This window comes from Macrobrachium nipponense, chromosome 2 (genome assembly GCF_015104395.2).
Source record: "Macrobrachium nipponense isolate FS-2020 chromosome 2, ASM1510439v2, whole genome shotgun sequence".
NCBI classification, from domain to species: domain Eukaryota; kingdom Metazoa; phylum Arthropoda; class Malacostraca; order Decapoda; family Palaemonidae; genus Macrobrachium; species Macrobrachium nipponense.
Window position 1 is genome coordinate 84,218,683 of NC_087201.1, and position 27,549 is coordinate 84,246,231.

At 46.5% G+C, this 27,549-nt stretch overlaps 1 protein-coding gene across 1 annotated transcript in view; it reads right to left on the bottom strand.

Moving 5' to 3' along the window:
* Positions 1 to 27,549, bottom strand: part of LOC135220747 (uncharacterized) — a 671,524-nt gene that overhangs the window by 140,317 nt on the left and 503,658 nt on the right. Inside the window, exons 10-11 of the mRNA XM_064258199.1 lie at positions 21,607 to 21,807; positions 21,293 to 21,410 (exon numbers count right to left, since the gene is read on the bottom strand). Coding sequence (XP_064114269.1) covers positions 21,293 to 21,410; positions 21,607 to 21,807 — 319 coding nt within the window. The remainder of the gene's footprint in view (positions 1 to 21,292; positions 21,411 to 21,606; positions 21,808 to 27,549) is intronic.

Below are 27,549 nucleotides of genomic sequence, written 5' to 3' on the forward strand. Positions count from 1 at the left end.
GAGGAGGAAACTGAAGGGGTACTGATATTGACAGGTTACTTGACTTTTGACCAAGGGCATAGACGATTCCGCAGAATCTGAGGACTGATGATAATTTGTCCCTGGACCTGACATTTGCTCGTGAGCGCCAGATTCTGGTTAGGTCTTTCAGTTTGGCTTTCATCAAGATGTTTGTCACTGATGCAAAACTGGATGAACCCAGAATCCTTTCCTGGGTTCTCCTTGAAGCAAGTTTGTTTCCTAGAAATTGCTTTACTGACTTCGCTATTTCTTTTCTCTTGGCTGATGGAATCGACAGAGTATGGGAGGATAGATTCCATTGAATGCCCAGCCACTGAAAGTTTGACTCCGGAGTGAGTCTCGATTTGGTCCTGTTTATCTTGAACCCTAGATATTCCAGGAACTGGATTACTTTCAGTGTAGCTTTGCGACATTCCTCGACTGTTGGAGCCCAAATTAACCAATCGTCGAGATACGCTACTACCATGATCCCTTGCGATCTTAGTTGTTGGACGACCACTTCCGCCAACTTCGTGAACACCCTGGGTGCTACGTTCAGACCGAAGGGAACAACCTTGAAGGAGAATGCTTGATCTCCTCTTGAAGCCCAGATAAGGGCGAAAGGGTGGTCCTTGCAATAGGGATAATGAATAGTATGCGTCTGTAAGATCGATAGAGGTGGTGACGGCCCCACGGGGAAGTAAGGTCCGCACCTGCGAGATGGTGAGCATCTTGAACTTGTCGCAGCGAATGGCCAAGTTTAAACGGGACAAGTCTAAGATTACCCTTCTTTTTTGTGAGCCTTTCTTGGAACGCTGAACAAGCGCCCTTGAAACTTTAATCTGTTGACTCTCGCTATTGCTCCTTTCTGAAGGAGGTCCTCCGCATACTCCGTCAATTCTTTGGGTGGAAGTTGGCGGAAAGGTCTGGGTGGAGGCGGATTCGCCACCCAACTCAAACCCAGGCCTTTCGACACAATACTTTGTGCCCATTTGCTGAATCCCCACCGGTGGCGGAAGAGAAACAGCCTCCCTCCTACCTGGAAGTTCTCATTGATGCTGGTAGCCTCCGCGGCCTCCCCGGAAGTGTTTTCCTCTATTAAGGACCTTCCTGATCCTCTCTGACGAAAGGATCGCTTACCTCTGCCTCCCCTACCCGAGCGGTCATACTGCCTGAAAAGGCGCTTGGCCTTCGAACACTTGGTTAAGGGGCTGGGGAGACAGCGTAAGAGGTGGAAGGTTGAGGCTGGGGGGAAAATCACATAGATAGGCTGTGATTGGGCCTTGGAGGTAGAGGGTTGGGCCGCCTGCACCAACGGAACAGCCGAAACAGGCTGGGCGCGAAGCGTTTTGCTGTTTCTTTTGGTAAGGCTGGAAACGTCTGGGTTTCCTCTGAGCCTTACCCCGCCTCACTGCTTTGGTCTTGGCGTCTCTTTGCAGTGAGACCCCAACGATCCTTAAGGCTTTTTTGGTTAAGCCTTGTAGCTTCCGCCTGGACCTCCCTTTACCATTGCATCGGGGAAGAGGTCTGCTCCCCAGATGTTTGATGAAAGCAACTTATTCGGTTATGCCGAATAGTTGCTTCCTGGAGGACCATGCTTCCGACAATTCGTTCTGGCTGTGGCGAACTCAAAACATGTCAGACTGTACCGTTTGAGTCAGTGACTTGGTGATCAGCTTGAATAGTGGCTCGGAACCGTAAGCAATGGTAGCCACTTCTGTCATGGCCATGAGTTAATAGACCTGGCCAGCCTAGACTTGGCCTCAAACTCCGCCTGAATGAGGCTGTCCGGAAGTCTAGGGCTTCTCACCAAACTGCTCCATACACAGTCTGGTTTGAGTTTGCCCGCCGAAAAAGTGTTGGGCAGGTCTTCCCACAAATCTCCGGTTGAGGGAAGTAAAGGAGATGTAGGGTCCGCTTCCTTTAGCTGCGGTAACGACTCCCCCTTTTGGGCCGCTGGGATAGTGACCGTAGCGATCTTGGTAAGGAAGGGAAGCGGAGTTCCCTCTTCCATTGTGAAAATGGTGAATGGACTCTTAAAGGGTTGTATCTTCGTATTAGAACAATCCATGTCCTCTAAGCACCTGAGCCATTCTCTTTGAGCCTGGTCACGTGAATAGAGGACTGTTCTCTTTAGGGACCTTGTCATCTCGCGTCATGGCAGCGGCAGTGAGTCTGGCGTAGCCAATGAACGGCGGTTGTAGATCCTCCGGGTAGAACTCGAAGTCCTCAATCCTTCGAGTTCCACACTCCGGGATAGAAATAAGCCCGTCCTGGAAGGGGGCGTATGACGCCACCCACCCTCCAGGGGTTATTCATAGAGAACGAGGCAGAGAGTCATGAGGTGGAAGCTGAGCTATACCTGTGCCGAAAGGTGGGGGAGTAGCTAGCGGAGCCTGGCTCAGTTCGGCGATAATGTTATCCTGGGAGTTAATCCTGTCGGACAACCGGGAGAACATCTGCTCCATACTGTTTTTTGAGAGAACCGACCAAATCCCCCCACCCCCATGTGTTGCAGACCAACATTGGGATCCAAAGCCGGAGCTGCTGCGGAGGTGGTCGGGTAACTCTGAACAGGTACCAAAGGAAGAGGAGAAACGGCTGACTCCGCTGGAGTATGTGATCTCTCCTTGGAAGATCTACTCCTTGAGGATTTGGAGCCGGACCCAGAAGCTCTAGACCTCTCTGCTCCGGGGTTTGTAGCCGGAGACTTGGAGATGTTGACGCCGACGACGTCTTTTTAGACGACGACGACGTTTACTCAGGGTTTTCACCACCGTCTGTCCTTTGACCTTAGGTCTTACGGAAGCATCAGGAGAAGTATAAAGGAGCTCAGGCTCCTGTAAAGCCTTGGAAGGAAGGCGGAGAGTTTGGCAGGAGTAGAATACCCAGTGGCGCCCAAGGGAAGCCCTTGGGCGTCCAACGTACTCACCTCGACCAACAGGTCGTCAACACCTACCATTGGTTCAATATTTAGATCCAGTGTCGCACTTCCGACGAGATGTCCTGGCCTGGTTCAGTCAACGAAGCGGCGAGCTGCTGCTGAATTGCCGCTATAGCGGGGCTGCCTCTGCTGGGTCGAACGTAACCCGTTGACTTGCCGCCGGGGAAGATCAGGACCGCCAACCTCTTCTCAAGGATGTAGGGCTGTCCCTTGGCGGCGTTCTTGCCAAAAACCGCCGACCCCAACCGCCCGCCAGGGTTGCCAGGGCGGTGTCTCTAACAGCGGGAGCCTGGAAGAGAGGGTATTTGTTAGTTTTTTAAGTTTAAAACTTAAAATTAAAACTTAAGTAATAGGTTAAACTAAAATTATAGAGGATGCGAGATCCCATATAAAACAAGCTTAAGTTTAAATAAGATTATTTAAAATTAAACTTAAGAACTATAACCTTGTAGGGATTAGCGAACGGAGTTGGAATACTTACCCCGTCTAAGAGCTGGCTCACCAGATCGTAGCAAATAGTGCAGGTCTCGTGAAACCAGACTTGAAGGTTCCCGTGTGGAGTCGCGCATGGAGCATGGGATCTGCAGACTTCATGCCCACAGGGGTCCTGGAGCATGGCATTGCATCATCCCGGATGCTCACAGTTGTGGTCTGTAAGTGAAAAGATACATGAGCATCCTAAAAGATATCACTTACAGGCTAGAGGTTAAAAGAACTCCGCTGCATGCCGGAGCGCGAAAAATTTTTGGGGGGCATAACCCCTCCCTTACCGCCTGAATAGGCTAGAACCCCGGAGAGATCGTTCCGGTGTGAGCAGGCAACGGAGGGATTTGGCTTAAGGTAGCTTAAATTAAACTTACTATAGTTTAAATTAAATACTAATACTTAAACCTATAGCCATAGAACGTACCGGACTAAGTCCGGTGCGCGGCGGAGTTCGTGTCGCGATATCAGCGCGACGGGGTGGTTAGTAAAGACCAACTGTATGCCGCAGTCCGCCCGTCAGGGTGAACTAGCACCGCTTTCCACGTGGAGTTGGCCGGAGCTACCGGTAGATTAAAGAGCAACCAGTAAGCTGGGAAAGGGCGAGAGGGTGCGAAACATACTCGAGCTAGCAACGGTAGCGACGGACGTAAAAGACGGGACCGGAGGGGGGAAGGCCTGTCCCCCCCCTTAGTCATCCGAGCGTGCCGTGAAGCCTGAGAGATGTCGAGTCCAGTCTGGGTCTGTCCAGCCCCCCTTACTCCCCCCCACCTAGGGAGAGAGGGAGGCAGGCACGGGTATGTGGAGCGAGCGTGGACAGACCAACCCTCCCCCCCGGCCCTATGGAAGAGCGGGAGGAGGGAAAGGTGACTGGACAGGCGTCTGGCTGCTCCGTGATCACGTAGTGACCACGGAGCGGTAACATGTAATACAATGACACAATACAGCCTAGGATAAAGCAACCAACTAATCAGCAGATTGCTGATAGAGGAAGCAACCGAACTGAAGAGCGGAAGCATAGTGGTGGATACCAATAAAAACATAACCTAGGCTACGTGAAGCCAGACGCCGTAGACTAACCTAAAAGCATAAATAATCAAAATCACTTAACGTAGAAAGAAAATAAATCAGTAGGAGAAAAAATCCAGGAGTGTACGACTAACTCGTGAAAGAAAGTCTACACTCAAAGCTAGCCGGGGCCGATACTAAGAGCTGTGGCTAGGGTCTGGATGGAAGATGCCTACGCAAGGTGAAGAAGACATGCATGCATGACATAAACCCAGTAGGCTGGACCCCCTAACATAAAATAGATAACTAATAATAGAGCGTAATGAGATAAGGGAAGGTTCTGGGTATGGAAGACCAAGAACGAACCCGCCACGAGGCAGAACCATGCTGCCATGCTTCCGACCTAGAGCCCCCCGTATTTATACCTAAAAAACGGCAAATACTGACTCAAGGGCGGAAAAAACCAAATAGCAATAACAACGATTACTTAACTTAGCTGCTGCGATGGCTGTACGCTCCATGACGAATAAATCCAAGATAGGGGCACAAAAAACACAGAGCAAAAAAGGGCACGTGTATAACGTCGGTGCGCCTAACTGAAAAGGATGGCCACCAGAGGCGCAGCAGTCGGCAGCATGGGATGTAGTAGTAGTAGTTGCTGCCCACTCTGTGGGTCGGCTCCCCTCTAGTGGGGATTTTTGTAGTGGGAGATTTCTATTGGCAAGCGGTTCGTGGTAGTGGTCTCACTCGCCATAGTGTTCATACCGACACCCTCTTGGAGTGTTGAGCGAGTCAGTAGTACTGACCTTTTCTTTATTTTATTTATTCTCTGGATTGTGTTAGTACATTTACCTTAGAAATAATGGATTAAAGGATATTTCGCGCAGCGACACGAACTGAGCCAGAAATATATATATATAATATATATATATATATTATATATATAGAGAGAGAGAGAGAGAGGAGAGGGAGAGAGAGATGAGAGAGAGAGGAGAGAGAGAGAGAGAGAGGAGAGAGAGAGAAGAGAGAGCATAAATATACAAGTGAAATTATCGGCAGCTATTCAATTTATCATCTTTATATAATATACTCCCCTCTTTTCTTTCCATTAGAGTATTCATAACATTTTTCTATTCTTATATCTTCATAAGGGTTTGTCAAAACAAATAAATTATTATTTGGGTCATGAATGTCATATAGTGATAATAATAAAAAAGAATGAAAAGCCTATATTATAAAGATAATATTACGGCATGTTATAAATACAAAACTTTTAAGAAACAATTCGTTATATATATATGTAAAATTAATTTTGGGAACTGAAAAGAATATATATGAGAGAGAGAGAGAGAGAGAGAGAGAGAAGAGAGAAAGAGAGGAGAGGCGAGAGAGAGAGATGAGAGAGAGACGAGCAGAGACGAGAGACCGAGAGAGAGAGAGAGAGGAGAGAGCTATTGACATTTAAAAAGGATTGTGTATGTAGAGTAGACAGATAAGAGAACGCAGCAAATGTACATAGTAGGTTACACAAATAAGATTATCGGCAGTTATTTAATTTATCTATTCATAATATGGTCCTCCGTTTCTTTCCAGTAAGTATTCATAACATTTTCCATGTTGTTTGTAAGGCGACAGACTCCTTAATGAGTCAATGACAGTGAGTGTTTTGACGAGCTTCCCTTGTGGAGGCGCGGGCTGTTTGACATCTTTATGCCCTGAGGTCAGCTTAACACCTGAGAGAAGAACTGGCAACGCTGGAAATTTTTTTGCCACGTTTAAGAATCAACTTGTTGTTTTATTGTTGTAAAATGCTAGAAAATTACGAGGGCTTTTAATAATTGTCAAAATTAATCAACAACCAATTATGTTTGTGTTGTATAACTTATGATGCCTTCATATACCATAAAACGTTGAGTTGGAATATTTGATGTGGCAGCGCCAGCAACGGAGGAGACCCCACCCAAATCGCCTTGAAGGAGCCGATAGAGTATAACAATCTGTCATGCATTGATGAACTTCTAAAAACGACTGTAGCTGAATTCCAGTCTATAGGGTGTTCAAAATCCCTCACGTGACAAAAAATGGCACTTGAACCGTTCGCAACCCGTACATTATATTTATGCTGTGTAACTCTCTTACTTAGTTCCTTACCAGATTGCCCAATATAAGGCAAATTACAAACAGAGCAGTTAATTTTGTACACGCCTCCTGTTGTCATCACTGATTTATTACAAAACAATGCATTTTTGACAGATGAATTATTACTAAAAATAACATTTATATTCAGACATTTCAGGCTACGTACAATTGATAAAAATTCACAGTGGTATGGCAAAACTAAAATATTTTCAATTTCAAACTTACTTGATCTTTCGTGACAATAAAATGATTTTTTGGCACTTTGGAGGCAACTATCAATAAAATACCTTGGGTAACATAATTATCTCGCAATTTCATAGATATTCTTAATTTCCTCGTCTAAGAATTCAGGATCACAAATTCTATATGCCCGTAAAAACATCCCTGAGAAGACTGTTTGTTTTATCTTGGGGTGATGGCTGGAAAAATTATGAATGAAAGCATTCACAGCTGTTGGTTTACGGTAAACTTTGAATTTAAAACCGTTGTCGGTTCTCATAACGACTGTGTCAAGAAATGGTAGGGTTTTATCCTGTTCTATTTCCAATTTGAATTTTATGGATGGAACCAGGCCATTCAAAAGTTCTAAAAACTCCAAGGGGTCATGATCCCTGGCCACAGGCATATTATTGTCATCAACGTTATCTGTACCATGTCAAAGTAAACGTAATGATATTTGGTAGGTATCTGATTTCGTAAAACTCCATATAGATATCTGAGAGAGTTGCAGATAAACAGCTTCCCATTGCCAAACCAAAAATCTGTCTATAAAAACAACTATTAAACGTAAACGTATTAGTCAACCTATGCACAACTTTATCAACTTAATAAAAACATGGTGGGAAACAGGAAATATTTTAATAATTCATTTTTCTTGTAGAAATTGTAGCAGATCATCAATGGGCACTTTTTGTAAACAAGGAAGTTGACATTAAAACATAATTAACCTGCAATTTGTATCTCTGACTTTCAACTTCGTGATAAGGTCTTCTGTATTCTTAGTGTGTGCCTCTGATATATTTCCTATCAGTGGATTTAACAGAGATCCTAACCATTTTGACAAATGATAAGAAGCTGAGCCTATCAAACTGATAATGGGTCTGATTGGTTTGCCTTCTTTATGAATCTTTACTGTGCCATACATACAAGGAGGAGTGGCATTAACGGCAGAGAATTTCTTGGCTAGTTCATGGTGCGACTTTAACAAAGATTTCACAGTACTATTATAATGCTTATTAACTTTATCGGTGGGGTCTCTTATTAGTTTTTCATAAGTGTCTTCATCGGATAAAAGTTGATTAGCCTTTTCAATATAAGAATTCTTACTCAAAATAACTATACAGTTTGACTTATCAGCCCTAGTTATATGAATATCTTTATTAGCTCTTAAGCTCTTAAGTGCCATCTGGAATCTCAAAGGTATAGTATGTCTTAATTTTGAATTGCACACAGCATATACACATCCTTTTGCAATCAAAATATTGTCATTGTTTACTTTTTCATTTTTGGTTTTTTCTAAGTTTATGAAACCTTTAGCTACTGAAAAAATATTGACTTTGTTCTTAGTAAAGCAAAAATTCATACCAAATCCTAAAACAAGTTTTTCATTATCACTGACTTCATATGAAGATAGGTTCACGTATAAGTCCGGGTTGCTTTTTGTTGTCCACACACTATCCCAAAATAGACGTTCCAATTTCCCATCCAAGTTATTTTGATGTGCTACAGCTGCAGATTGCACTGCGTTGTATACATTATCATTTATAATGCTCAATTGTTCACTGGTCACATGATTCTGCAAAAGCGTCGTAGCCTTCCTAGTATCTTGAAACGAACGATCTTCATTAGTGATTGGAAGATCACACCCTTCAAGAGATTATGATCGTCCAATCACTAATGAAGAATCTTCTCTCACTTTTCTAGCGGACATTAGGGTTACCCTATCAGGGGTGGTGAGTCCGCCGCCAGACCCCCAGAAGTCCTGTCTCCCATGCAGAGACTGAAGATGAAATCGCCTATGAAGGACCAGCTTCTCCAGAGAAGATAAAATCCCTAGAAGCATCTCCACTGATGAGCTGACTGATCCGGTTGCAACAGGAAGTCGTGTGCCACTATTCGCAACTTCTCCAACCTCAGATCAGATGGGATAACCCTTGAGACTGCCGTATCAATGACCATGCCTACATAGAGAATCCTTTGACTGGGAACAAGATTTGACCTCTCTAGGTTTACTAAGATGCCGAGTTCCAGACAAAACCGAAGCAGGCGATCTCTGTCCTGCAGCAGCTTCCATTTGAAACCCGCTACGACCAACTAGTCGTCAAGGTACCTCAGCAAATGGATCCCTTGAGCATGAGCCCAAGTTGAGATGAGAGAAAACTCTTGTGAACACCTGAGGGGCTGTGGTCAACCCAAAGCACAGGATTTTGAACTTGAAAACCTTGTCCCCAAGAGAGAAGCGAAGGTACTTCCTGGGCGTCAGATGGATAGGGATCTGGAAGTATGCGTCCTTTAGATCTATCAACAGCATGAAGTCGTTTTCCCTCACAGCTGCCAACTGATCAAGAAGTCTCCATTCTTGAACCTCGTCCCTTCCCGACAAAGTGATTCAAGGTGGATTCACAGGTCTCCATCCCCCTGACATCTTGGGCACCAAGAAGATGCAACTGTAAAACCCCGGAGACGGACGCACCACTTCCTCTATTGCGCCTTTGTCCAGCATTTTCTGCACTTCCTCCTGGAGAGTTAAGAAGTTCAGAAAATCTGGGGGATACACTCGCCTGAACAGAGGTCTGTCTGAGAGCAGGGGAGAGAAGTCGAACGGTAGTAAATACCCAACCCAAAGGACATCTACTACCCACTTCTCCACCCCATAACTCTGCCACGTGGCCCACTGGCCCGCCAGGCACCCCCCAACCTATGGCAAAGGAGAGGGAGAGGTGCGCAACCTATCGATGACCCCCCTTATTTCTACCCCTAGAGCCCCTCCTTGACCTGTAAGAGAAGGACCGGAAGGGACGTTGGTCCTCTGACTTAAGCCAAGACGAATGGGAGGGCCCCACCGAAACCGAACTCCTAGACAGCTTACTAAGCGACGAATTCTGAACTTGCTGCTGAACAGGAGGAAGAGGAGGAGGAGGAGCGGGACATCTCCAAGAACGAGACTCCGACTTGGACACAGCCTGGTGCACCAACCTGTCCTTCTTGTCAGCTTGCCATCAGTCTATTGCGCCCTCCAGCTCAGTCCGAGGAAACAGGAACTGAGATTCTAACAGATCCCCATTCCTGAGCGCCAACAAGGACTCAGGATCAACCGATCTTGCCATCCTTGACAATGCCGCATCACTTCTGATCAGAAGATTAGCCCATAAATTGACACTAAGATGTGCAAGATACGAGAACACCTTGCCCACACACTGCAACAATCTGGCAAGAGAAGAAGCACTCACCAACCGTTCCGGGGACCTGTCAGATGCAATCTTGGCAATGACCGTCGACCACAAGTCTAACCATGAAACTGTTTGGAACATAGAAGCATAGAAGCTACAGTAGACTCCAAAGCTGAGGCATCCTGTGGAGACAAGTAGGCGCCACGAATCATTGCTCCAAAGTCAACCCTGGCTTCAGACGTATAACGTCTGGGTTAAGATGATGAGGCAGCAAGCAGACAGTTTATAGCATATTACTTCTTATGCCTCGTGAGTGGACCGGACATGCCCCAATAAGGGAAGCTGAAATGACAACTTAGGATCTTGCATAGCCCCCAGCAAGGCTTTCAAGCAAGTAGAAGTGAAAGTCGACCGACCCTGAGTCCTACTCTCCAAATTGTTGAGCCCATGAACGAGATCTACAACTTTGGTAAAGGAAGACACAAACTCTTGTGTCTCTCCTTCCTCCTGCTCCGGTAATGGAGACCAACAACGAGAAGAAGATGCAGGCTTATCCAACACGCCTTCCTCGTGCAAACCAACTGCAGACCCAGTAGCCAAAGAACCTGAAGCGCCAGCAGACCTGTCCGGACTGGGGCCACGCACCAAATCCTGTGATGAACCAACCACAATACTAGGAACACTACTACAAACACTCGCAAAAGATGACTCACGTATGTGTCCACGTACGGGTCCATTTGGAGCAGAAGCACGTACGTGTGACAGAGAAGCATCTCAAACTCGACGCAAAATGAGAATTCCTCGGAGTTGAACCCCGAACAGCATCATGGGAGGGGGAGGCGAACACGCCAGCTGCACTACTTCCACATTCACAACTTTGATCTTTTCACAGGCGCCTTAAGATCCTTACAGCAACAAACAGGCTCTGGAGCAGAAGAATAGAAGAATCAGCAACATGCGCACACAATACACTCGTGTCTCGATGAAGAGGACGACGCAGCATCAGCAGACTGCACAGGGGATGAAATACTAACACTCTCAGGAACCCAGACGTGCTACCCCTTACTCATCGACGAAGAAAGGCAAAGTCCTTAACCCTCCAATGCTTGATACGCTGACACGGCGGAGATGGGGGTGATGGAGGAGAGGATGACAGCACTGATTCCTTACACATCCTCTTGGCAGGAGGGGGAGGAGGCGACACAACACACTTGCTCACAGCTTTCTTAGCCGATAAGGCAGCAAACCTGTCTTCCAAAACAGAGTCCAAACTCTTAAGAATCACCTGACATAAAGCCTCGAAGGAAGAAGATACGTCATGGATGGCAATGATAAACGTCACAGGAGCAAGCAACGACACAGAGGAGCAAGGCAGCGCAGCAGCCCCAACCGTTGACGCCGACATAGCAGGGAGGTGACACTGGGGGAACTGGGAGTGACATCATGATGGAAGCGACATCACCGATGGAACTGGGAGTGACGTCACCAGCGGCGCTGAGAGAGACATCACAGCCTCCCCTGACCCCGACCCCGCTAGTGGCAGGCCTCACTGGCGGAGCGATACAAAATGGCTGACCTTGGGCACCAACGTAGAGAAGGCCAGGGGGAGGAAGGAGAGCTGGGGAGGCCTGAGGGGAGAGGCGAGCATCCATGAAATGCGTCAGCAAAACCCTCCAAGGAGGGTGAACCCATAGCCCAGCGATGCCCAGAGCGCCGCCATTTTGAACGCCTCCAAGCCTGAAATATAAGTAACTGATGAAATAGCCTCCTCCCTCACGGGAAGCAAATTAACTCCCCAGAAAAAGGGGGCGACATACACATTAAATCAGCCTGAGGGGCTCCCGATGCTCCCAACGACGAATCGATGTAAGGAAAACGAAGGAGACACAGGACAAGAACTCTAGCATCATGGGGGGTGTGACTGCAGAAGAAGAAGAAGCATCAGGGTGAGGTGATGAAAGCCCTTCCCATGAAGGAAAAAAGTAATTTTGTCGAAAAAAACTTATTTTTTCCTATATACAAACCTAGGTTGTCTAACAAAAGGATATCCGCGGGAACGCGCCGCCGCTACCGCATACAAAGAGTTCAAACTTGAATCGCTGTACCTTTGGGTCTTGGGGTAACTGCGCGGGGTGAGCCCGGGCCAGCTTGGGTAGGTCATTGTGATACCATTCTTTGAGCCGTTAGAATACTTAGTCTAAACAGACACTCTTCAAAATGGGGGCCATAACTCAATGAGGGGTGGATGAGGAGGGCCATTAATCTGTTAGACAACCTAGGTTTGTATATAGGAAAAAATAATTTTTCGACAAAATTACTTTTGTTCCGACTAAGTAAAACAAAACGTCGGTTGTCTAACAAAAGGAGACTCGAACTGAGGATGGGAAGGTGAGTGACCTGAATGTACCCCCTTTGAAGAGCCGCCAATAACTTCACATGACCTGATGTTAACCCAGACCCCTACTCCTCATGGACACTTTACACGGTAAGGATTCAATAGGGGAGAACCCAAGGGGCTCCGGCTGTTGTCCTAACCTATGGTACTAATACTCACTCAGAGAGTTCGTTCCTGAAGGATTCTTAGCCATCATTCACTCTCCAGGTAAGTCAGTAGTGGCCAAGTCGTGTCATGGACAGTACAGTCATACGTAGGATATTACCAGGAAAACTCACTCATACTTACATTCGGCCAGACTTAGGCGGGAATTGCTAATTGCTGGGAGTGTGAGTGTGTATTTCCAAATTGAGGTACGCAGTGCGGGTGACCAACGCCTAGAGGATCTCTTGGGCTGCGACAATGGGGCCCAGAGAGAACACTTCTAGAGATTTGAACGTAACTTCTCGTAGGTAGAAGGAGGTGAAGGTGGTTTGACTCTTCCAGGTGCCTGCTCTCAATACCTGACCCACTGAGAGGTTCTTCCTGAAGAGCATAGAGGAGCCTATGCCCCTAACTTCGTGAGCCCTCACCTTTGGTATGGTACTTCCTGTTTTCGTAGGCCCTTCTTATAACCTGTCTGATCCAGAAGGAGATGGTATTCTTAGCCACCTCTTTCGGATGCTTGCCCATGGCCACGAACAGCCGTTTGATAGCCGGTCTGAACTGTCTCGTCCTCTTGAGGTAGGCTTTCATGGCTCTGACCGGGCATAGAATCAGTTCCTCTTTGTCAAAGACCGGTAAAATCCCCCCAAGGAAGGAATGGTAAAAGAGGAAAACATCTCCTCTGGCTTGTATGGGTCTTGAGTCTTGGCTACAAAGCCAGGGACAAACGAGAACCCCATCTCCCTCCAACGCCTTGGTGTGTGACACTTCGTAGGACTGCGCGTGTAGTTCGCTGACCCTCTTCGAAGATGCCGGGCTAAGAGGAAAAGGGTCCTTCAAGGTGAGGTTCTTCAAGGAAGCTGATGTAAGGCTCATAGGGAGGACCTCTCAAGGATTCCAGGACTAAGGCTACATCCCAGGGGGTGGGGGAGTCCGTAGCTCTCTTCGGGGGGACAGGTCTTCCTAAAGTGCTTGAAGAGCAACAAAATTTCTGGAGATGCAGCGAGGGTTCCATGCCTTTCAACGCGATACTTGATTTAAAGCCGCTCTATAACCCTCCACTGCCGATATGGATAGTCGTTTATCCTTCCTGAGGTGGTGGAAAAAACTCGCTAGTTGAGGGATGTGGCCTCGTCTGGGGCAATGCCTTTATCTTGACACCAATCTTGAAACCGTCGCCACTTTCCCTGGTACAATCTGCCTGAGGAGGTTTCACAGGATTGGCCATGGCCCTCAGCTAATCTGCCTGGAAAAACCTCTATCGCGGAGGATTTTGATGACAGTCTGAACCCGTGTAAGAGGAGGGCCGACGGATTTGGGTGTAGGCATCCGTTGTTGGGTTGGGCAGGAGATCTATTCTGTCTGGTAGGCTTACCGGGATCCTCTAACTGAAGATCCAGCACTTCTGGGAACCAGGGGGCTTCCGGCCACCAACCAAGGAGCTACTAAGGTTACTCGCAGGTTCTGCGAGTAGACGAATCTTCTGAAGGATCTTCTGGAAAGGGGAGGGGGAAAAGGCGGAAGGAAAGGCGTAAATGCGTCCAGGTTCTTCCAATCTTGCAGAGAGGGCATCCGCTCCCCCGCTGCCTGCGGGTCTGGGAGTGGGGTGGAGAAGAACACTGGCAGTTTTCTGTTCCATGCGGTGGCAAAGAGGTCTAGCGACGGAGAGCCCCACCTCTTTATACAGGCCATCTGCTACTTCTTGATGGAGGGACCACTCTGTGTTGATGTATCTGTCCCCTCCTGCTCAGATGGTCCGCCCAAACATTTTTCTTGCCTGGAATATACTCTTGCCTTGAGGGTGATGTCCACTCCCATCCTCTGCTAACTCCTGGATTTGTACTGCCAGGCGACAGAGATCCAGTGAGACTGTGCCCCCTCCCCTGTTTGTTTAGATATGCCACCACCGTGGAGTTGTCTGACATTAGGCCACCGTTTTCCCTTGGAGTTGCAGACAGGAAGTGCTGAAGGGAGAGGAAGACTGCCTTCAATTCCAAGACATTGATGTGAGCTGCTTTCTCTTCTTCCGACCAACAGGCCGCTCACTTCTTCCTCCGTCAGGTGCGCCCCCCCCCACCCTTCTTTGATGCATCCGGTGAAGAGAAGAATCTCTGGGGTTCTCGGACTGAGAGAGATGCCCCCTTGGAGGTGGGAAGGCACCATCCACCACTCCAGGGACTTCCTTACTTCTTGGGAGAGAAGAATTTTGCTGTTGGGGTCCCCTTCCTGAGGAGGACCATTGTTTCTTGAACAGCCCACTGAAGCGGCCTCATACGCCTTCTGCTGTGAGGGCACTAGTCTCTCTATTGAGGCCATGGTCCTAAGATGGACTGGCAGAGTTTTGTTTGGAGAACCTGGGAGGGCTGGGCCCCAAAGGCGCTCTCCGCACTTGAGATACTAGGCCGGAGACCCTGTTCTCCGAGGGGAAGGGAAACCTTCATGAGGGATGAATCTAGTGTCATTCCGAGGTACACCATCCTGCCTGGGATAGAAATCCGACTTGTCGACATTCACCACCACTCCCAGTTCCTGAACGAATGACAAAACTAGCTGAAGGTGCTCCGCACACTGCGCAGCCGTCTCGGCTAAGATGAGCCAATCGTCCAGGTAGCGGAGGAGAGCGGATGCCTCTTGCGTGTGCCCAAAATGTACACTATCTTGAAGACCCTGGTGAACACCTGTGGGGCTGTGGCGAGGCCGAGAAGCACAGGCAGGTGAACTGCAGAGTCTTTCCCTTGCTGACAATCCTGAGGAATTTTCTGGAGGAGGGGTGAACAGGGACTTGGAAGTAGGCATCTTGAAGATCTATTGAGGCCATGAGTCTCCCTCCCTGACACAAGCTCGAACGGAGAGTCTGCCGTTTCCATCGAAACTTTGTCAGAGAAAGGAACAAATTGTTGAGGGGGTGAAAGGTCAAACTATGACCGGCCTCCAACCCCCTGTTGGCCTTTTTTACTACCCGGAAGGAAGGTCTGGAGTAGAACCCTGGACCTGGATCCCTGAACCTCTTCCAACGCCCCTTTCTGAAGTAGCTTCGGATATTTCCGTCCTCCAGGGCAGTCCGCGGTCCGAGTCCGGTCGATAGGTAGGGACTTGGATGGGGGTAGGGGAGGGTAGACGTGGGTGTAGACTGGAAGGGAAGACGGTAGCCTGACTTTTGATAACCTGCAGGGTCCAATCTTCCGCTCCTGCTTGCTGCCACACTTGCCAATTGGCAGCCAAGCAAACCCCCTCCTACCTTCCGCTGACGGGCAGGATCTGGCCTATGAATTTCTTGCGGGGACCTCCCTATTCTCTTCTGTTGCCCTTCTGCTTCCGCTCCTTTGATGGAAAGGGACGAGGTCTTCTCCCTATGGAAACTTGTCCTTAGACACAGAGTAAGGTTTCTTCTCCTCTCGCTACGCACGGGAAAAGACCGGTCTCTGCGGCTTCTCTTACCTGTTGGCTAATCTGTGGTGCTGGCCGTGGTATAGGCCCTGGGGGGTTGCGGGGAATTGGAGAGAGCCCTAGATTGGAGAGATCGCTCCTTCTTCTCCGCTGCCTTGCGAACTTCTTCCGCAGGAATAAGTTCTTTCTGGAACAGGGGCGGGTTTTTCCGCCGTAAGTCGGGAGGTGGAGGTCTCTCAACACTGGCGATTTTGCCTCGGGCTTGAAGGCATTCTCTCTCCTTTTCACCTCCATATTAGCCCACAGGACCGCTAAGTTGTCTGCTTGGATGCGAGAGTGTCTTGATCCCACACTGCATGAACGAAGACAAGTTCTGCTGCTGCTGAGGCGGGTGGAGCTCGGGTTAAGAACTGCGGAAGTGCTGCCAGTAGAAACGTTCCATCCACGAATTCGTAGCGAGGGCCAGAGCTAGAGCGCGAATGAGTCCTTCGGTTTCTGAGGGAGAAGCAAGAGGGTGCTTTTTTCGAAGGGTGTCCGGGCCCAGACTGACATCATAAAGAGATCTGCAAGGTCCCTGGAATATGTAGGACTCCCTTAGTTTGTCACCTGTTGGCCTATAATACCTGCTGGCCCCCTGAGCAGGGATAGGAAGCCCACCTCTGTTTCTCAGATACCCTAGTTGGTGAAGTCGTGTGCTTCTCGGGCGACTTCTTAGCCATGGCTAGGCCTAACCTGGTTGCTCCAGGGGAGGCTGACCGAGGGGGGCTGTGAATCTTCAGGTTGAGCACCTTATGCACCTCTGACTGAAAACTCCTGGTTCAGTTCCTCAGTTTCTGTTAGGCCATTGGCGCTCTAATCAACGACAGAATCTGGTTGAATGATAAGGGCTCGGGATCCGCAGGTGAGCTAGTCTGACTGCCGTCCGAATCGGGGGTCAGAATCGGGCTCCCCCTCGGAGCATGAAGCGGGCTCGGAATCAGAGTCAGAACTGTCACCCAAAATCTGGAAACAGTTCCTCTGACTTCTTTTCCAAAAGGAACTTCTTCCGTCTTCTTCCATCCTACGGGCAGACTCCTCTAGACTGGTGTTCTTCTTCTCATTTGCTGGGAAAACCTCCTTTTTGGAGCTTAAGTAGTCCTCCACCGCCTGTTCGACCAGGTTCGCAATGTCCAGTGCGGGAGTGAGGACCTGGGCCCCCCCGCCCCCCACTGTACCTAGGCTAACTGATGGAGGTGGTGGCGGAGGTACTAGGCTCATGCCTAGGCCTAGCTTTTTCGGGCATCAACGCTGGCACTGGTCTCTCAGGCGCGACCTAGGCCTTGCGGCATCGAAAGGTCTCCATTGAGTGCTCCTCCTCCGCGAGCGTTGTGGCTGGCTGGCTTCTTGCGTCGGGTTGCCGCACTTCTGGAGGGGAGGGGGGCCACTGGCTCCTGCGAGTTTGGGTTCCCTTTCCCCGTTCCGGGCTCCTTAGCACTGTCCTCAGGATGGGAGGGTGAGGCATCAGGTCCGTCACCGGATCCCTCTTGGGGCTGGACTGATTGTGCCCGAGAGGAACAGGGGGTTACCTTGGCACCGGCGGTGTCTCGGCTACCTGCTATGGTCATACCTAGATAGTTCGGCCTTTAGGCTAGGCGGAACAAGCTCTCGGTTGAAGACCCCTTCTTGTTACGCTTCAAGGCCAGGAGGAACATGGATCCCAGCCCCTAAGGTAGCTTCTTTCCTCTTACCTGCTTCCTAGCCCCCGACGACGAAGGTTTCTTTAGCCTAAGTTTCTTGGGAAGGACACTAGGCTCACTAACTAGGTCCCCCCCCCTGCCCCGTTAATAAGGAGGAAGGATTACTAGGCCTAGTGTTCTCCAATTGGGCACTAGCCCCCACCTCACACACGGCCTTAGGCCCCACCAGTAGTCGGCCTAGGCCTAGGCTTATCGGCATCAACATTAGCGTCACTGAAAACACTCTCATGCGCCTCATAATAGAGCCTCCACTGATCATTATTCCACTGCGCACAGGTTGAACACGATGCATCAGGGGAACATTCAAAAACCCCTACAAGCAATACACAAAGATGAGGATCCGAGGTTGGCGAAGGCAAAGATGTACCGCAACGCATCCATCGGAAATCACACACAATAAACCAAATGCCCCGAAAAACCCACCATAGATCCGCTTCTTCCATACTTACAGGGAAGTTAGGATGCTAGGTAATACTAAAGGATAAATAAAAGGATAGGAATAGGGCACTGGGGAAGCACTCAAGCACAGGATGTCAAAGATATATCACGATAAAGAAAGACTACAGTCGGCGGTCATGCGTTGTTTATCTCAAGTCGGGTCAAGGCGGGGAAGGAGTAGGGTGTTTACACGACGGCTACCGCGAAAAGAATGGTATCACAATGACCTACCCAAGCTGGCCCGGGCTCACCCCGCGCAGTTACCCCAGACCCAGGTACAGCGATTCAAAGTTTGAACTCTTTGTATGCGGTAGCGGCGGCGGCGTTCGTTCCAGCGGATATCCTTTTGTTAGACACCGACGGTTTGTACTTAGTCGGAACAAGTAAAAAACTCTACAGTGCTCCCTCTTACTAATCAAAATAACTTCCACTGCGCTCAAAGACGCCGACATTCTGGGTAGGGATTCGTTATGGTATAAACATTAGCAAGACACCCTATTGCATGTGGTGGAGTGTGGGTCTGTAGCTGAAGAAGCCAGGAAACTAGAACCAGGAAACCTTGAGTTACCAAGGCACATACGGTTGGCGAGGCCGAGATGAAGCAGAGTTAGCCATATTAACACAAGCACACACCACAGCCCACATCAAAATAGCAAAAACGGGCCAAACAACCAGGTAAAAGGCCAAAAGAGGGGAACTGCGACTCTCACCCAGTTAAGAAAAAGACTAAACACGGTACGTGGGTGAGTGGTCTTTGACCAGCTTTCACCCAATATAGGCATGCGTTGCCAGATCTCACAAGATTCCTTACTTTTTCATCTCCGATTTTCAACTGGATCCAGCTAGGCGCTTGAAAATTATCCTATTGTTAAGACTGAAGGTTTGTTTGCTTATGAACAACGTGCACTTCATTGTATAGGCATGAGGTGCGATTTCTCCCATTCCAAACATCACTTCCGCCCGGCCATTATTCATTTTATTCAGCCTCGGTTATAACCTGCAGCTTTAATTTACTAATATTCTTTCTTGAGATTTCCATTGCATGAGGGATGAATAAAAATGTATTTTATTATTACTTATGGAAACCACCATTGAAAATCAGCAAGGTTTAACTAAACAATTTTAACGGAGCTCTTAATGAATGCTTGATAGTTACGGTAAATGATGTCAGCAATCAGCTGTTCCTCAATTCAGTTGTTTATGTCAATGCAGGTTTACAATAATTGCTTCATCCAGAATTCTAAAAGCCGGAAATTTTTAGTGGAGGATGGAGGAGCACCATTAGTATTACAGTCAATGAGAGAGAGAGAGAGAGAGAGAGAGAGAGAGAGAGAGAGAGAGAGAGAGGAGAGAGAGAGAGAGAGAGAGAGAGAGAGAGAGAGAGAGAGATAGAGGCTAACTATTGCATCAGTTAGACTGTTAAACTGAGATATCCACTTGCAAAAGTCGAATAATAGTTGTATTGAGAATAATGATAATTTTAACAAAACTTGTTTTATTGTATAGTCATATTACATGTATTATTGATTACAATATATGAATAGAGCAATGATGCTCCATTTGCATTTTGGGTTGGTTTAAAGCCGTAAAATAATCAGCTGATTGCATTTTACTGATATCATCACAGTCTTGAAGTTGATGAATGAACCTTAATTCAGATACATTCCTTTTGTAAATTATCAAAGTTGGGTTTAGTAAGGCCAATTCTATATCATGTTTTTCATACATACATCACCTAAATGGGAAACCATTGTTTTGTTTACGTTTCATTGCCATTCTCAAACAATCGCTAATAACAAAACAATAATGAACAACCGCTTTGCATGCTGCTTCCCTTGATGTTTGCTGCATTTTTGTTATAAAAGCATGGGGACCGTGAAAATGGTGTCATAAAATCATTTAAAAAATGCCATGGATGGTACCAAAGATGATTTGTATGATATTGACAACGAAGCCAAAGTTGACTGGCCAGAACCAGACTGGAATCCCTATGATGGTGGCATATGTGATGAATCTTGTGATAAGGTATGAGAAATGTTTAATGAAAAATGAATATTGTGTTATCCTAAATGTTATTACTACTACTATAATTTCACTATTATTGAAATTTCTAAAAGGTTACCAAAAGATAAGGGTTGCTGTGGTGCAACTGAACTCGATGTTTCCATTTTCTTAGCTGGGCTCACATAGATAAAATATTTTTTTCATTGATTTGCAATTATTCCTCAAATAAGCTAATTGTTATGATGATATGCCAATAATATACAAGGTAAAAATGGTTGTGTTGGTGGTTAAGCTATAGTGCCGAGGCTAGCCTCTAATACACCGTCTTAGAATTCAAGGTTTGATTTTAAAATTGTAGTATAAGATGACCTGCAATTTTTATGGCTAAATTTTAGAATTTAAATCATCTTATATGTGGAAATATATGGTAGTACTGTAAATTGTTTTATCATAAATTGTACATATGTAACCTCTAACCCTTCCAGCAATAGCGGAGTGAGTAGTAGTTACCACTAAGTCAGCCAACAAGGCTGGCACAGGAGAGAGAGAGAGAGAGAGAGAGAGAGAGAGAGAGAGAGAGAGAGAGAGAGAGAGAGAGAGAGAGAGAGAGAGAGAGAAAATCACTATTTTATCATTTAATCTTATTGAATCATATTAATCTTAATATGTATTAATATTTGAACATTAGTAAATCATTTCTTTATCATAAAATTTGTATTTAGTCATGAAAATAGTATCAATATACACTTAGAGCAGTGAAAATCTCTTGACAAGTCTGCAAATTGCCAAATTTTTCACTAATAATCTATCGAAAAGTTCCACAGAAAAATCCTTGAAAAGGTGAGTCCACGAATCTTGAGAATGCAAATATGAGGGAGTTGACTGTATTTGTGCCTACAAAATCACACTGAGGTAAACTGCAGCATTCCCTTGCAGTATTCTGTAAGGTATGGCATACAAAAATTTACGTGTCCTAACTCATCCCAAACATATCATAAATCACCTTCCACACTCAAACATTATAGGTTAAAACCTTGAGTAAACAGGTAATAAGCTTACTAATATACACTACTATGTAAATTACATGAAAAGATAACCTGCAATAAAATAATCCTGCACTGCACAATGCAAATGAGAGAGAGAGAGAGAGAGAGAGAGAGAGAGAGAGAGAGAGAGAGAGAGAGAGAGAGAGAGAATATTTTACTAGATTACAGAGGATACCTACCCAAACAGAGATGGCATGCTTGTTTGTGCAAGAGGCATAGTAGGTGGGGCAGCACCAAGTGTAACTGCTTTAGCTCTCTGTTGCTGCTCCTGGAATGCCTGCAATCCACTGCTGCTTCCTGTGATAAACCCCCAAAACCATTCAAGCGATAAAATTATTGCTTCTAACATAACATGTTCTTACAACCCATAATATGTAAATCAACTTTTAAAGAGGTTACAAGGTTTAAAAATAATAAATGAAAATTAGTGATTCCACATCAGACATATTTAAGAACTGAGCTTTGAAAAAATTTTGATAACGTGACAATTTACCTCCCAACGCAGGTCGGACAACTGCAGAGGCAGGTTTTTCAGAGGACTTTTTACTCTGCTCACGGAAGAAAGCTTGTTCATTAGGAACAGTCTTAGTATTGAGCCGCTGACTCAGGTCAACAAGCTGTGCATGTTTGGCATAAACCTTTGCAGCTAGTTCTTTTAAAGCTTCATGTTCTCTCTGGAGCACCTCTGCAATGTCTAAAATGAAGAAGTTTATATTATGGAAGAATTTGTTAACAGAGCTATCATTCACATTTTCCAAAAAGTATTTAACAAATTTATGTAAAACAATACATGGAATAAATCTAAAGCACTGTATTTTTAATACAAATAGCATAGCAATAACAAAAGATAAGTGAAGTGTGTCTTCTGGAATTATAAACTGCAACAAAAACCTGTAAGTAACCAGTAATTTGATTCCTGCCACCAATATCAAGGATTTAAAAAAAAGGTAACGGTAAACAGAAATTTGCTGCCTGTGACCAACATCACAATTTTTTAAAGTACAGTGGTACCTCGAGATACGAAATTAATCCGTTCCGAGGCGCCTTTCGTATCATGAGGTTTTCGTATCTTGGACCACATTTTACATGTAAAATGGCTAATCCGTTCCAAGCCCTCCAAAAAAAACCCCACCCCAGTAAATTCATAATAAAGCTTCTTGACCTATACCTATAAACAATGAAAAATACTACAACAATTTGGACCATTCAATACCTAAATTAATAACGTACTGCTAATTACCTGTAAATAAAGTGTATTAGTGTACATGGTATACAAGAAATACTGTACGTATGTAGTAAAATGTGGAAGCTTACCTTTCAAGTGAGGCTATCTCCGAAAGTGGCGACAGAGGAGGAGGACAAACGGCAGATACGTACGAACACTTAACTTTACGAAACTCATAAAAAAATGTAAGGAAAACTAAACTAAAATTTATGAAACACATTAACAAAACTGTAACACTTAACTTTACAAAAAACTAAAATTAAAAATTTTTTCTTTTTTTTATTTTTTAATTCTTTTTTTTTTGATTTTTTTAATTCTTTTTTTTTACTTTTTTTATACTTTTACGTAAGTTTTTTTTTTTTTTTAATTTGGGCAACTTCATCATCACTTTCAACTTCTGTTTTTTTTAGTATCACTTGGTTCCCCTTCCTTTTACTTACTCCTGCTAATACTAAAGGCCTCTTTAAAAAATATACCATCCAAGGAAGATTGCTTCTGGCTACTTTTCACAATGTTCCTGAAACGACCCAGACAAAACGTCATCGAATACTCGCGCAAGCATACGACCTGTGTGAGCCTTTTCGGGGTGTCTTTTTTCTACAAACGATTGCCACTTATGAAAGCGGCTGGAACATCCTTAATTTCTGCCGTGTCATAGGGTTGTCCTGCCTCCTCCTCCCTGCTGCTAGAGAACTCCTCTTGAACGAAGTTATGTTGCATGGCCTCCAACTCCTTCAGGTCATCCGTCGTAAGCTCCTCTTGGTGCTCCTCGAGAAGGTCGTTGATGTCGTCCTCGTCGACGACCTGCCCCAAGGACTTGCCGAGTGCAACAATCTCGTTCAAGATCTGGTTTCCAAAAGTTTCAGGATCATCAACTTTTTCTGAATCTGCAGCACCAGCTTCGTTCACGTCGAATCCCTCGAAGTCTCGGGCGGGATACGGGCATCAGGCCAGAGTTTCCTCCACGAGGAATTCAAGGTCGCCTCGAAACTCCTGCCAAGCTTGGTCGATGAGTCGGATGCATGTGAATGTCAAACTGCTCCTTCCAAAATTCACGCAAGGTGAGGTTTGGTGTGTATCGGTGGATGATCTGAAACATCTCTTGAAAAGATGTTTCGTATACAGCTTCTTAAAGTTCGATATCACTGGCTGGTCCATGGGTGGAGGAGAGGGGTGGTGTTAGGCGGAAAGATAAAGAATCTTGATGAAGGAATACTCCGCTAGGATATCTTCCTCGAGGCCAGGAGGGTGGGCAGGGGCACTGTCCAACACCAGCAGACATTTCAGAGGGAGGCACTTCTCTTCCAAGAATTCCTTCAATGTCGGGCCGAAACTCAGATTTACCCACTCCGTGAACAAAAGCCGCGTTACCCAGGCTTTCGCATTAGCCCTCCACATCACTGGAAGCTTCTCCTTAAGCACCTTGTGGGCCTTGAAGGCTCGAGGAGTCTCGGAATGATACACCAGTAGGGGCTTCACCTTCGCAAATCTCCACTGGAGTTTGAACAAAGTGCGAGCGTAAGCCTGTCTTTCATAGGCTTATGCCCGGGTAGCTTCTTCTCTTCCTCCATGATGTACGTCCAACAAGGCACTTTTTTCCAAAAAAGGCCAGTCTCATCACAGTTGAAGACTTGCTGAGAACTGTAGCCTTACTTGGACATCATCTCGTCGAACGTCTTTTTAAAGGCTTCGGCCGCTTCCACCGAATGGATACCAGTCCGTTTACGGAATTTCTCGAACCACCCATGTGAAGCCTTGAACTCTGGGGTTGGCGTTGATGTCCCTTCTCCTCCGTCGTCTTCCGCCTGGGCAATCAAATCGCCGAAAATAGTGCTAGCCTTGTGGGAGATTGCCGTCTCCGTTATCGTATCGCCAGCGATTTCTTGGTCTTTTATCCAGACAAGAAGCACCCGTTCCATATTGTCGTGCACGTGGGTCCTCTTGCTGAACAAAATAGTGATGCCCTTGGAAGGTGTAGCTGCTTTGATGACATCCTTCTGCTTAAGGATGGTGCCTATGGTCGACGGATTTCAGCCGTATTCCTTGGCGATCACACTCAATCACATACCAGCTTCATACTTCTTGATAATCTCCATCTTTGTCTCCAAAGAGAGCATTTGGAGACAAAGATGAATTTCAACTTTCTTGGGACCCATGACTACGTTATACTGTACGTAATTTACGTATAAGTAGAGTAAAGTTTTCACACAACACGATAAATTTCATATACTGCAACCAAATCACTAACGAATTTACGTTAATAAACGAAATCGTTAGACCGAACGAATACCGCGTGCGTACAATACAGATGATGCCGTGCAGTGGCTGAAGAAGCACGTCGCTACGTAGATGCATCATGGGAGGGATGCTGACCAATAGGAGAGAAGGATCTCATGGCAGTGACTAGCATCAGGAACCAATGGGAGAGCAGGAGGATGGTGGCCAGTCTACTCAGTTGGCGGCGCGCAAGTTTCAAAATTGTTATTGGTGGTTCGGGCGAATCTCGGACTTTACAGAAACCTTTCGTATCTTGAAAACTTTTCGTATGTAGAGCCGTTAAATATTTTGTGTTAGCTTTCGTATCTCGAGTTTTTCGTAAGTTGAGCCTTTCGTATCTCGAGGTACCACTGTAAATTGTATTTTTCCTAACTATACAAACCTAGGTCCTTTACAATAGGAATTACTTAAGGCGATGCCTGGATGTGGCCACTGAATTTTAAAACAAGGTAGTTAACTGCCATCCGGTCGTTGGTTATACCAAGACTGTGGTTGAGTATTCAATTTGCTTTCGGCCCAGGTAACAGATGGAGGGGTGGCTTGAAGTGGGCAGTATGTATAAAGGACCTAGGTTAGTATACTTAGGAAAAATACAATTTACTTTCAAAAATTGTGATTTGTTCCTAGACGGTATACAAACCGTTGGTCCTTTACAATAGGATGACTCACTGATTGGTGGGAGGAATCGAGTGAGCTCCTGTGAACTGACTGGTGTTCAGCCTACCGGGGCTCTTCTCCCGGTCTTTAGAGCAAGGGAGAGGGGCCACTGACCTCTGATCGGAGTTATAGAACTGCGCAATCAGAGGCAGTCTTCTGGGCTTCTCCTTAAAGAGCAAAAGGTAATTCACATTTAAGGGAAAGCGAAGAACCATATGTCAGAGACTATAAGGTAAAAATAAGGCAATGGGTTTGCCTTATGTCAGCATCCACCTTTTCCCACCTTGTAAGGGAAATGGGGGGATATGTGCTTCTATTACTAAGTATGAAATAGAAAGGTTACTCTAAGGAGTGTCTTACCTGCATTTGTGGTTGGTCCAGCAAGTAAGTCTGCATACTCTCTCCCTGAAGGGAATGAGTAGGATGAAAGGGATGAAGAAAAGCCAGCCACTGCATTCATACTCAATCATACTGCACATTGAGACCAGATGCTAACCTGTCTTGTTAGAGGAGCTGGATAAGCTAAACAACTTGTTGAGCAGCCACCACTGGCCCCAAGGAAAGTGTCATGGGTTGCCCAGACCCCCACCTTAAAAATCTGTTGAAGTGACAGGTTCTCCCGGAACGCAAGGGATGGAGCAATACCCCTGACCTCGTGTGCTCTCAGATGAAGGGTACCGATGTCGTAACCAGCAGCAGAGTATGCCTTCCTGATCGTCTCATGAAGCCAGAAAGAGACAGTGCTCTAGGATACCTCTTTCTTGGAACCTCCAGTGCTAACGAAGAGTCGTCGACACTCAGGCCGAAAATGTCGAGTCCTCTTCAGATAGTGCTGTGGTGCTCTAACTGGACAGAGTAGCATCTTGTCTGGGTCATCACCAACAAAGTCACTGAGGGAGGGGATGGAGAAAGACTCAAATCTAGCGTCAGGGACTGAAGGATTTAGTCTTCGCTAAGAATTCTGGGACAAATTCTAGCGTAACCGATCCCCAACCTCTTGAGTGTTTAACATCAAAGGATAGGCCATGGGGTTCGCCTACTTTCTTCGTCGATGCCAGGCCCAGCAGAAAGACGGTCTCTTGAGGGTCAGATCCCTGTCTGAAGACCCTTGAAGTGGCTTGTACGGGGCACGAGTCAGGTTCTGCAGTATGAGTCACATCCCATGCAGGAGGCCTGAGATCACTGGGTGGGCAAGACCTCTTGAAGCTCCTCATGAGGGGAGAAATCTCAAAAGAAGACGAGATATCTTTTCCCTTCAGCTTGAGGACTAAGGCTAAGGCCGCCCTATAGCCCTTTACCGCTAAAATGGAGAGGAGCTTCCCTCGGCGGAGGTAGACTAGGAAGTCTGCAATCTGCTGAATAGTGGCTCCAGCTGGAGAGATACCCCGTCTACGATGCAAACCACAGAAGACAGTCCACTTTCCCTAGTAAACTGCTGCAGAGGATTTTCTGAGGTATCCAGCCAACTCTGTTACTGCTCGACGTGAAAAGTCTCTCGCTCGTAAGAGATGGTGGACAACCTCCAAGTGTGAAGACGCAGGGAATCTACTGCTTGATGATACTGTTTTATGTGTGGTTGAGACAGCAGGTTCTACCACGGGGGAGTCTCGGTGCCTCGGAGAGAAGAGCCAGAAGGTCAGGGCCATTTGGGTGCCACTAGAATCATCTGTAAATTTTGCGTGATCCACACCCTGTTGAGCTTGGCTCGAATCAGGCAGAATGGGGGAAAGGCGTAGGCTTCCAGGTTGTCCTACGGGTGTTGGAATGCATCATCTGCTGCTGCCCAAGGGTCCGACACAACTGAGCAGAAGATTTCCACCTTCCTGTTGTACCAGGTGGCGAACAAGTCTATGACTGGACGGCCCCATAGGCTGAAGAGCCTTTCTGCTACTTCCTGGTATAGGGACCACTTGGTTCCTACCACCTGATTCTGGCAGCTGAGCTTGTCTGCCACTACATTCCTCTTGCCCAGGATGTACCTGGCTACTACAGTTCCACTGAGTGAGTCACTGCCCACTCGTGCACCTACACTGTCAACCTGTGAAGCTTGAGGTAGACAAGTCCCCCTTGCTTGTTGATATATGCCATTACTGGTGTTGTCACTCCAGCACCACAGAGTGTCCCATCACTTGTTCCCAGTACTCCTGGAGAGCCAGGAAGGCTGCCTTGAATACGAGAACATTGATGTAAGGTGCTTGCCGTGATCGTTCCACACTCCTGCAGTCAGCAACTCTTCCAGGTATGCGCCCCACCCCTCGTTCAATGCATCCGAGAACA